The 12,440-nt window shown below is 42.4% G+C and overlaps 1 protein-coding gene across 16 annotated transcripts in view; it reads right to left on the bottom strand.

Annotated features, from left to right (window-relative positions):
* ARHGAP10 (Rho GTPase activating protein 10) overlaps positions 1 to 12,440 on the bottom strand; it is a 301,281-nt gene that overhangs the window by 212,602 nt on the left and 76,239 nt on the right. For all 16 annotated transcript variants that reach the window (XM_072975997.1, XM_072976004.1, XM_072975925.1 and 13 more), the window contains exons 2-3: positions 7,328 to 7,423; positions 7,191 to 7,252 (exon numbers count right to left, since the gene is read on the bottom strand). In XM_072975997.1, coding sequence (XP_072832098.1) covers positions 7,191 to 7,252; positions 7,328 to 7,423 — 158 coding nt within the window. The remainder of the gene's footprint in view (positions 1 to 7,190; positions 7,253 to 7,327; positions 7,424 to 12,440) is intronic.

Below are 12,440 nucleotides of genomic sequence, written 5' to 3' on the forward strand. Positions count from 1 at the left end.
GCCTGAGGCCAGGGGTTCTGATCTCGGCATGTTTCACAATAACCTGGAAGGCTTATTAGACCATAGACCACAGCCTGGGGGCTCACCTTCTGAAATGGTCTACGGAACGTTTATCTTTCTAAATAAACTCACTTTCCCTTTAAAAAAAAAAAAAAAAGAACACAGCCCAATAGGCCCCACTCCTGATTCAGGAGGTCTGGGGTAAGGTCCGAGAATTTGCATTTCTAACAAGTTCCCAGGTGATACTGCCACTGAGGGTCCAGGGACCAGGCCTTGAGAGCTACTGCCCTAGGGTGTACCAGTGAGAGAATGTCATGAAAATTCCTCCCAAGAGGTGAAAGGTATTTTATTTTAACCACCAAGTATTTTTTTTAAATTGACTACAGTCGATTTACAATGTTGTGTCAGTTTCTGGTGTATAGCACACTCAGTTATACATATATATTCTTTTTCATATTCTTTATCATTATAGGTTATTACAAGATACTGAATATAGTTCCCTGTGCTGTACAGTAGGACCTTGTTGTTTAATACCATGAAGCACTTTTGAAATTAAAAGAAAAAGTAATAAAATGCCTGAAGCGGAAAATCAGTCAAAAGCCCCAAAAGATACAGAAATCGCTTAACCAAAAGCTTTGGTGAGATCCTTGCAACCATGAAAGAATGAGGAAGGAGTGAAACAAACAGACGAGGGTTGAGGAAACACTCAGCGCGTCTTGCCTGGAACCATCTAAGCTAATTAACAGAAGGCTTCGATCCTCAGAAGCCTAGGGCCCTCTTTATTGGAACAGAAGCTCTGGGCCAACCACCCAGCAAGCGTTCCCTGGCCCAGTGTTTCCACAAGAGTGAAATCTGCAGTGGGAAAAAATTGTTTGGGTAGGGGTTGGGGTGGGGAAAAAGGTCTCAAAAGCCTCAAGACTGTGTACACACAGGATCTTCTTGTTCAAGTGGGGAAAGGAATGCAACTGGGGGACAGGACACCCCCTCGGGTCTGCAGGCCAGCCCAGCAGCCCCACCAGCCCACTCGGAACCAGAGGGAGGAGACTGTGCACCATCTGACAGGCTCCGCCTTCTCTCTCTGGGCATCCCCTCTTCCCCAAGCCTCCCCCCACCTCTGGGCCTCAGGCAACTGCCCTGATTTGCCAGGACCCTCAGAAACTGAGAGTAACATTGAAGCTCCGAACAAAAACAGAAAGACAGGACACAACACATGTAAGAGAAGCAAAGACACTACAAAGGGCTTTCAAAAGAACATCATCAACACAACAGCACTATTTTAAAAGTCCTTAAATTCCTGGACAGCTGCCCGACTTGGATCAGTACAGCATGTCCCGCCACGCCAGAGGGAACATCTCCGGAATCCTGGCAGGGACACGCCGCATAGGACTTTCCTCAGGGGACATGCAGGGAAGCGAGCCCAGCCGTCCCAGCCACGAACCATCCCCGGCTCCCCACTCTCACAGTCAAGGCTGGCAATACTCTCAGTAAGAATCACTCACCTGAAAACACCGTCCTGAAGAAGGCCACATTGGTCTTTTCAAGGACACAGCACATCCATCCATAAAAGCTGGACTCCCGTGCATGGAGAGAAATGCCCTGATGTCCTAGACTGGCCTTCTTTGCACCCCCCCCCCAACAGTCCATCGTAATAGCGACAGAGCTGGACACAGGTAGGGGGGATATGCAAACACAGCCGTCCCTTTCTTCCAAATTCATTCCAGTTTTTTCCCTTAAGGAAGAAACGCTTCACTGCCCTCTTTCTTTACCTGGTCAACTCAGATGTGTCATCTCAGGCCAGAAATGACGTCTCCAAAATGCCTCCCCTGACCCCTCAGTAACTGTTACCGCAAAGCATGCTTGTGGCAGTCTCCCCAGTGGACCTCTCGAGGGTAGGAACTATGCCTTTGTCCTGACAGCACTGGGCACTAACAAGCGTGCTTGCTGAGCTCCACCTGTCTACCCAGCCTGCTAAAGCACAGAGATGAGGCGTGCGAACACATACACGGGTGGCTCAGAACCTACAAAGCGCAACATCTTCCTGATCACTGGGCTTCCAGACTAATGTCTTTATCCCCTAAAGCCCAAAGTCCTCTATCTTAACATTTATTTCAGAAGTGGAAAGCTTTTTAAAAGCTCTTTGGCCCTAGCCTTTGCCTTCTAAAACACAGATTATATAAATTTGCTTCAACACTGTAATGACTCAGTCTTACTTGTGAATATCTATTATCATGCTGCACCGTCATTCAGTTTAGGACCTCAGGAAATACTAATCACTCGTAAAGATTCAGTGAACACTAAGATTTTGTTAAACTCTAGGAACCAACTTTAGAATATTTTCACCTCTATTTTACAGCTATCATCTCGCATTCCTTCATTAACATGCAGCTTTTAACCGGCTGTTGTTTCGTAACACTTTTAAGTAAAACAAGAGTTTTAAAAAGCTCTCAGGATGTGCTGGCATCCGTTTTAGCTCCTTAAACACCTTCCTTATCTCCTTGTCACTGGGGGGTTGGGGGGTAAGAGCTGGTTAAACTAGACAAAGGCTCCCCTCTGCGTCTCTGCCCCACAAACTCCAATCCAAGTACCAGATCTTCCATGAAGTCTCCCCACAAGCACAGAATTAGCTGCTCCCCACTCTAGGCAAGCACACCCTACACTTTCGTTTGGCACTTAGTGTAATATATTTTAATTCACTTTTTACCAGCTACTCTCCAGGACCACACTGGACACTTCTTGAGGGAGGTATCTTTTCTCATTCAAACATTTGAGTGGTGTCTAGGAAAACACCAAAGATTTTTTTCTACTAAGTGTGCAGAGCTATTTAAGGAAGCCAAAAGAGCCATAATGATGCCACACCATTGACGCAGTTAAAATAAAAACAAAGTGATCGCTGACTATCAAGATTAGACAGAAAACCCAGATAACATCAATAGGGGTTAAATGTCAATTTTTTCCACTTTTGTTATTAATCATATTATTATCACGCACTGATAACTCAGGAAGCACTCCTATTTTAAAGGTCTTTTAAAGCTAATGGAAGAGTATCAGGAATTCCTATCCAAGGGAAAAAGGGAAGAAGAAAAACATATAAACTAAAAGAGACTTACAAACTTATCACTCAAATGCAATGTGTCTGGGTCCAGATTCAAGCAAATCAACTGTTACTGGAGGGGTGGAGGTGAAGAGGAGACAAAAATGTAAATGAATATCAGAAAAAAAATGAATATGGTCTAATTCTTCGTAAAGAAAGAAGAGTTATCTTTTTGAGCTATACATTAAGGTATTTATGGATAAAATGATATGATACTGGACTTTCTGTCAAAATAACGGGGATGGGGTAGTGACGAGTACCAGAGAAACAAGGCTGGCTGTGTGGGATGGTTACTGAAGCTGAATACAAAGTATGTGTAGTTTAATTATATTTTTCTCTCTACTTTTTGCACATGCCCGAAATTTTCCAAGATAAAAAGTTAAAATAATAATTTAAAAAAGCATTAGGTGTCCTATTAATTCTGCGGTTGGTGGCAGCTGCCCCCCACTGCTTTCCGGCTTTGGATAGTTTCCCTCTATCCAGCAGGAGTTGTCGTTCTCACAAACGGGCTGTAACAGAAGCCATTCCCTTCTGAGGTGCACTGTCTTATACAGACAACATTCTGTCCCCATCCCTGTCTTCCTCGTCCCACCTGAGACAGAGCCCCCGCCAACCCCCATCGCAGCAGAAGATTAAATCAGCAAGTCAGCTAACAAGAGCTCCGAGAACTACGCTTTCTTTAGCAGACAGCCTGGAGCTCAACGTTCCAGTTTTCTGACCTAGCCAATTCATCTCATAAAACAGAAATACAGTCATCCTTCAGTATTTAGTGGGGACAGGTTTCAGGACCCTCGTGGATACCGAAATCCTAGGATACTCAAGTCCTTTGTACCAAACGGCAGTGTTTGCACATAACCTACCCACATCCTCCTCTATACTTCAGATCATCTCTAGATCACTTACAACACAGAATACAGGCATACATCAGAGACAGTGCAGGTTCCATTCCAGACCTCTGCAACAGAGCAAATGTCACAATAAACCAGATCACACGTCTTTTGTGGTTTCCCAGTGCATATGAAAGCTATGTGTACACTATACTGTAGTTCATTAAGTGTGCAACAGCATTATGTCTTTAAAAAACAATGCACCCACCTTATTTTTAAAATACACCTTATTGCTAAAAAAAAATGCCAACCATCATCTGAGCCTTCAGTGAGTCATGATCTCTTTGCAATATGAACATCAAAGATCACTGATCACAGTTCACCATAACAAATATAATCATGAAAAAGTCTGAACTATCACAAGACTTACCAACATGTGACACAGAGACAAAAAGTGAGCAAGTGCTGTTGGAAGAATGGTACCTAAAGATTTGTTTGCCAAAGGTTGCGACAAACCTTCAATATGTAAAATTCACATTATCTACAAAGCACAATAAAGCGAGGTGCAACAGAACCAGGGCATGCCAGTATAATGAAACTACCGTGTGAATAGTTGTAAATGCAATGTAAATGCCACGTAAATCATCGTCTGCATGTGGCAAATTCCAGTTTTGCTTTCTGGAACCTTCTGGAGTTTTTTCCAAATATTTTTAGGCCATGGATACAGAATCCATCCACACATAGGGTCAGCTACAGGATATCAAGACAGAGTATTTCAGTATTTCTGTGGAACTAAAATCTAACATCACTCTGCCTGGAACTCTCTTCCCCCAGATACCACGATGCCTCATAGTTCTCGACTAAAAAGACCTTCCTTCCTGCACCATTCTCCTTGTAACAGCACCACACCTCACGCCCTCACTCCTTGCCTTTCTCAATTTCATTTTGTAGCCCTTATTGCTGCTTGACAATGTATCGTTCATTTGTTAATCACCTTCCTTTTCTAAAATATAACCTCCATGAGAACAGGGACTTTGTTTACCTCTGTGGGCTCAGATTCTAAACAGTAACTGAAACATAAAAGGAGACCCAATACATATTTGCTAAATGCTCAGGATCCCAGGAAAATACAACTAAATAGCAAAGAGGGTTGAGAACAAGGTTGACACTATTGACATAAACTAACAACATGCACTTTCATCACCACCAACACACCCATCCATACCCACTTCATGCCATAGAGGGGTGACTTCACGGCACTATTTTTATCACTATCACATTTAGACTTTGCTAAACAGCTGAGAAATCAGTGACTTCAAGAGCACAGGAATAGTGGTTGAATACATCAGTTTGTGTCCAAAGAACCTCACGGGAGCACAGGACCTTCACATACCCTCTATATTACTGACAAGATATACAAATTGTCTCAGAATTTAGGGTACAGTGTGAATCACATCAGAGCTTTCAAAGGCTATAGGTCTCCGTCTTTGTAAATCAAAACCAGTGCTTTACTCCTGCTTTTCCTACTCCAGTTCTACCAACTAGAAATCCCCACCAGCCACCACCCCGGTGACAGTGACATCTAGGAAGCAGGCCACAGTGGCGGGTGGTTCAGAGTGTCTGACTCTGGCACGTCCCAGCACCATCTCTCAGCCACCATGTGATCGTAGGCAAGGTGCTGCGTCTCAGTTTCCTCATTTGTAAATTGCAGGGCAGTAACGCAGTCTATTTCATAGGGCTGATGTGAGAATTAAATGGCAATGTGAGGTAAACAGCTTAGCACTAGGCACAGAGTAAGTTAAACTATCTTAGCTGTCACATTCAATATTATTACCACCACATCTGAATCCCTCAGACACTTACCCTTTTACATAACTGTAGTTAGTACTCATTCTCAGGAACATCAAAAAAAATAGTTGGATCATTTTTTTAAAGCCTGAAAAAACTGGTGAGAATAGGTAGTGTATCATAATCCAGTGGCAATTCTGCTGTAAATCTTTGTTGAATGAATGAATATGTCATTAGGAGGGAAACACAAGCTTTTAAGAAAGGTGGGTAATTCCTGGGCATATATCCAGAGGGAACTCTAATTTGAAAAGACACATGCGCCTCAGAGTTCACAGCAGCACTATTTACAATAGCCAAGACATGGAAGCTACCTAAACCCTTACTGACAGATGAATAGATAAAGTTATGGTATATTTATACAATGGAATACTACTCAGCTATAAAAAAGATTAAATAATGCCATTTGCAGCAACATGGACAGACCTGGAGATCATCATTCTAAGTGAAGTAAGCCAGAAAGAGAAAGAAAAATACCACATGATATCACTCATATGTGGAATCTTGAAAAAAAAAAAAGACACAAATAAACTTATTTCCAAAACAGAAACAGACTCACATAGAAAACAAACTTAATAGCAGATACTAATTACTATATACAAAATAGATAGTTTCTACTGTATGGCACAAGGAACTATGTTCAATATCTTGTAATAATGAAAAAGAAGATGAAAAGGAATATATGCATGTCCATGTATGACAGACATTATGCTGTACACCAGAATCTGACGAAAGAAAAGACAAGACAGAAAAAGAAAGGAAAAGAAAAAAGGAGAGAAAAGAAAGAGAAAAGGAAAGAGAAAGTAAATCTTCTTCAAAACCCTTCGGAATTCATTGCTGGACGTATGTTACGTAAGATAATGCACCCAGCATAGCATCGGGCATGAGGGGGGCACCCCGTGCAGGGCTGCTATGATTATTACTGCTGTGATCACGAATCTCAAGGCAAAGTAGGATCTGAAAGACATCCAGGTTCAAGTTCTCTCCCTCTCCACACAGCCTAGAAATCCCCAAAAGTATGACGTGGAGCTCCAACACCGCCTTGCCGTCCTCCGTCTCTACATATGCTTTTCTCCTTTGGTCCTCCTGACCCATTAAGATTATGCATGAGACTCTATTTCAATACAAGTGCTCCAGGGCTAACAAAAACCTAAAAAGCACTGACACAGTTCAACACACTGTTTTACAGATGAACACACAGTGCCTTGGTCTAGAGGTCCAACAACTTGTCCAAGATCTCACCCTGGGTGGCACCACAGTGGAACTAGAAATCCGGGCTCCCAGAACCTCATCCAGGGCTCCTTCCATGACCAGGCACTGCCTCATCCATGGGTAAATGCACCAAAACTTCCACCAGAACCAGTTTCTAAAGACAGACGTTCCCCCACTTAAAGGACGGATTTGTTCATTTACATCCCACAACTCACCATAATTTCTCTCTGCTCTTCCAGATTCTTCAAAAAATTAGAAAATTCGCGTAAGGAAGCATCTGTGAGGAGAAAGGAGTGATTATTTCATGGCCAGAGCAAAGGACAGAGCAAACCAAAACCTCGTCTTCACCCACCTATGCAGCGTTCATCGTCAGTCTCCGCGTCACCGATAAATTCAAATTTAAAGTCTCGGAGTGAATGAGCAAACTTCCGCTGGGCTGCCGAAAGACCTAGAAAGAAAGATGGGGGGATTACTTGAGTCCTTGTTTCAAAGTCAAGGATTAGAAGGAATTTCTTCCTCTGAAGGTGGCGGACCTCTCCTAAACGCAATCTGGAAGGAGAAACGACCCAACTCCTTGGCCAAGGGGCCCATCGACTGGCCCACCCAGTCTCTGGAGGCCTGTCTTCTACTCTACGCTCTGGGATGAAGCAGGTGCTGGAGAAATAATTCTTCCCCCCACCGCTCTCCTCTTCTTCAGGGATCTGACTGCTGTGCCTTATTCCCTGAGGCACTCTCCTGTCTCTCCCCACTCAGGTCAGAAGCTGACCGATTCAGAAGTTCAGGCTATGATTAGGAACACACCCACTGACAGTACCTCCCAGGGCTTGATGAGATCTAGTCGGCTGCCAACTCAGCCACCCAAATGCCCTTAACTGATGGTCCGACTCCAGCCAGAGAAACCTAGAAGCTTCAAAGAGTTTTCATAGCAGCAGGGAGGTAAACCAAAGGTGCAGGTTAAATGCTAGAAAGAATTCATTCTGCAAAAGACCTATAGGTCTTCAATTTTTTTTTTTTTAACTAGAAAACAATGGAAAATCCTCCTTCTAAAACATGCTAACAGTTATTTCATGGGCCATGCGCTATGCTAGATGACACGTAGCCCCACTCAACACTCTTGAGAGAGATAAATAAAACAGAAATTATCTCCCTTTGATCAGGGAGTGCCAAAGCTCTGAGATGTTAAATAATCTGCATCAAGTTGCACAGCTACTTAAACAACACAGGCCTGCTCTATTCCAGACCCATTTGTCCAAAGCCCAAGCCGTGACCAGGGCACAATCCTGCCTCTGGTCTAAAGCACTTTCTGAGAAGCTGCTCACTGATCCCCTGCAGCCTTGACGGCCCCTGTCCCAGTACAGAGAACACTGACCGACTATGTTAAAACAAAATTTCATGTCAAGCAAATTGGAAAGTTGGAGGAAGAAAAATACACAATCCCTAACTGCTGATGAGTACTCATGCAAAAAAGTAAATATGGACAAGAAAGTGAAGCCCGCGATGTACAAACTGACAGCTGCTTTTAATAAGATGATGAAATAGTCGGATCAGCAATCTTCTCCTTTTTTTAGTCATCGTGATATAGCTAACAAGGAATGAAAGCCAAAAATCCTTATTTTTACATTGGAAAATGCTGCTACTTTTTTTTTTTTAACCAATTCGTTACCTCCAATCATTAAGTACAATGGTTCCCTGACGCCCTCCTGGACAAAATGCCTTCTTTCTCTCACTTCCTAAACTTCTAATAATGCTCACCAGCTCTGTTGTCATGGTCTGGTTTTGTTCTTTAATTTTGTCCTAACAACAAAAAAAAAAATTTTTGTCCTAACAGACTATACTTTGGAGTAGCTTTAGGCTCAAGGCCAAAGTGGGCAGGAGGTCAGAGAGTTCCCCTAGAGCCCTGCCGCAGCGCCTGCCACGCCTCCCCCATCATCGACGTCCTCCCGTCCTGGTTGCTGAGACTTCACTCTTACAGAGCTGAACCAAAAAACCTCTTAGAGGAGGAAACAGGACTGTGATTTCTTACCCCCGAAGGATGGAAGAAAAGCAAAGCCCTAATGTCAAATGTGATGGACCATAAGCACGGACCCCAAGCTCCACCCCTCCTCGGAGGAACGTCTGTCTTCAGTGTGACTCTGCAGCTCCTCAGACACCAGGCGGAGTCTACTTTCCCGCCCCGTGAATCCCTTGGACCCAGGCTGCTCTTGTGGGCAAAAGAATGCAGTCAAAGTGACACTGTGCTGATTCAGAGCCTCCAGCTCACGAACCTTGAACTTTCGCACACCCCTGCTCCACTCTCTTGGAACCCTTGGCCTCCGTGTGACCAAGTCCAGACTAGCCTGCTGGCTGACAAAAGACTTGTGGCCCAGGCCCCCCACTCCCTGCCCCATCCGTCAGACAGCCCACCCGCAGAGGCATCCAGAGGGGCCCAGTGAGCCGAGTCCACACGGAAGTAAAGGGCTGCAGTTTAGGTCACTAGGTTTGGGGGTCGTTTGCTCAAAGTAACAAGTAAACTAATATAGAAAGATGAATAAAATTTGACTGTATTAAAATTTTAAAGACATAAAAATTGGACATAAGCACACAACCTAAAGATATAACTAATGGCTATAAGCCAGAAAGAGAAAGAAAGACACCATATAGCATTACTCATATGTGGGACCTAAAAAGAAAAATAAAGGACACTATGAAGTCACCTACAAAACAGAAAGACCCACAGACATAGTAAACAACCTTATGGCTACCCAGGAAAGGGCGTGGAAAGGGATAAATTTGGGAGTTTGAGATTTACAATGTTAGCCACTATATTAAAATAGATTTTAAAAGAAAGTTTCTTCTGTATACTACAGGTTAACTATGTTCAATATCTCATAAAACCTTTAATGAAAAACAATATAAAAACGAATATATGTATGTATATGTATGACTGGGACATTGTGCTGTACACCAGAAACTGGTACATTCAATTTAAAAAAATAAAAGAAAGAAAAGAAATAAATAAGGGGTATAAGTCAACGAGGTGAGGCAGAAACTCCAATAAGAAATTGGGCAAAACCCTTGAATAAGCCCTTCACCAAAGGAAGTGAAGGCAGTCCACATGGCCTAAAACCACATGAAACGGTGCTCAAACTCATTAGTGATGATAAAAGGGAAAATTAAAACCTCAACATACCTCAATACACTTGTCAGATTGGCAAACCTTAGAAAGTCTAGCAACTCCAGGAGTTGGTGTACGTGGAGTGACAGAAACCCCCACAGACTGCCTGTGAAAGGAAAACTTGGTCTAACTGCTTTTTAAGTACGTTGGCATTCTCCAGGAAGTTTGACGATGATATCCTCCACTCGGAGACTGCCTTTCTAGGTAAATTCCCAAGATAAACTCTGGCACACGCGCACTTACAGACACGTACTTTCTATAGCGGAAGGGACCACAGCAATAGCCAAACACTGGGAGAAGCAAATACCAATCAACAGCCAAGCAAATGACTAAATTATAGGATATTCATACATGATAGAGTAAAAGTAACCATAAATGCACATATCAACAACAGACTAATCTCACGATTTGGACAGAAAGAAGAAAGTCACAAAAGAATACACAGTGAAGAAAAAAAATACACAGTGTGGTTCTTTCATACAAAGTTCAAAACAAGCTACACTAAACCGTATGTTTGGGTTGCATACATAGGTCACAAAATTACAGAACAGCCAGTGAATGATTATCTCAAAAGGCAGATGATGTTTACCACTAGCGGCCAGAAAGGGCGATGCAGTCAGGAAGTCATACGGGAATCAAAGGTATTTCAATTCCTAACCTAGCGGTGAGTCTGTGATATTTGCATTCTTCTTGTTCTTTTTTTTTTAAGATCCCAAGGGGATTGTTTTCTTTTGTTCATTTTTGGTGGGGAGGTAATAAGGTTTACTTACTTGTTTTAGAGGAGGTACTGGGAATTGAACCCAGGACCTTGTGTATGCTAAGCATGCACTCTACCACTGAGCTATACCCTCCCCCTCTCATTCTTCTTTAAAATATATGTTTGTTTCACATACTTCTGTATTTTTTGCCATCATTTCACAACTAAAACATACATTTTTTAAAGCCTGGCTATTCGGGCAACTGCAAAGTAACTATTCTATTGTAATCCAGGCAAACATACAATTATACAATTATTCCCGAAGATCTAAGCTGGAGGTTCACACCAAACCCATCCAGTCCGACAAGCTTCAAAGTGCTGCTCCCTCCACCGGAAACGCTCCTTCCCCACCCCTACTTTCACTTGGCTGGCTTCTCCACACTGATGGCCCTGCTCACAGAATCCTCCTCCTCCTCCTCCTCTCACTGTCCTCCCGAAAACAGCGTCACCCCTCTGCCCTAAATCCCTCTCTAGTCCATCGCCGCTGCATCTTCTTCAAGCACTGCTCACCTGCAACTGCCTTATTTAGCGAACATTTTCTCAGGGTTATCTCTTCTCCCGTTCCGGAACAGCCTGTCCCCAAGGCAGCGGCCAACAGCCTTGTGCCTCCCTGTATCTCTGAAACAGGGACCACACAGGGCTTTTCTTTTTTATTTAATGCAGCTATTTCCAAATATTAATAGCATGTGAGTGTATTATCATTTTTACTAACTTTATCTTATTTTATTTGGCTAATATTTGCTTTGCCAGATCTCAACAGGGGCATGTAATTGGTTCCGTTTGTGTATGTGTATGTGTGTGTGGGTGTTTATATGTGTATGTTTATAGCTACTTATTTATATATGTTATATACAAATAATATATAAATGCTTTTATTATATACATATAACTATAAATTCTGTTTTTCCCCTCTGGAGCTATTTCCTTTGAGTAGGTCAAAGAATACTTCAAAGATTACGTTTTCATACGGTCAAGGCAGGATGCACTCCAGAAGCTAAAACTTAAATGCATCTGTTTTTCAACATTTATTTTATGATTCTCAGTTTCATTAGTTGAAAATGTTTATAACAGCAGATTAAGTTTGGGTTCATTTGCACAGAAATCTCTCTCTCCCTATGGAAATAGCATGCTTTCCTCTCTTAAGTACTGTGGTTACATCAGTTCTTTATTTTAGAATATACTGATTTTTCCTGTCTTCTTTCTGGTGTTATTAGAGTTCATTATGCAAAAATTTTGGTGTTTGAAATTGGACCACACCAAACTCCATTCCACCTAATAATCACAAACTTATCACCGTTTCGTTACGTAGTACATTCTAAATGCATTTATTCTCTCACGAAGTTTATACTTTTATAGTTATCTTCTGCCTTTCCAAACATAATTTAAAATTACAAGACCACTCACTACACTTAGTACAATCCATTATTTAACGGAACACAAAGATGTTCTGTGCAAAAGATAACGGTTTTTCTTTCCAATATCATTCCACATGAAATGCAACCAATCTTGAAGTTACAAGTTACAAAGTCTGGCAACATTCCTCTTCTAGGAGAA

The sequence above is a fragment of the Vicugna pacos genome, chromosome 2 (genome assembly GCF_048564905.1).
Source record: "Vicugna pacos chromosome 2, VicPac4, whole genome shotgun sequence".
In the NCBI taxonomy this organism is placed as follows: Eukaryota; Metazoa; Chordata; class Mammalia; order Artiodactyla; family Camelidae; genus Vicugna; species Vicugna pacos.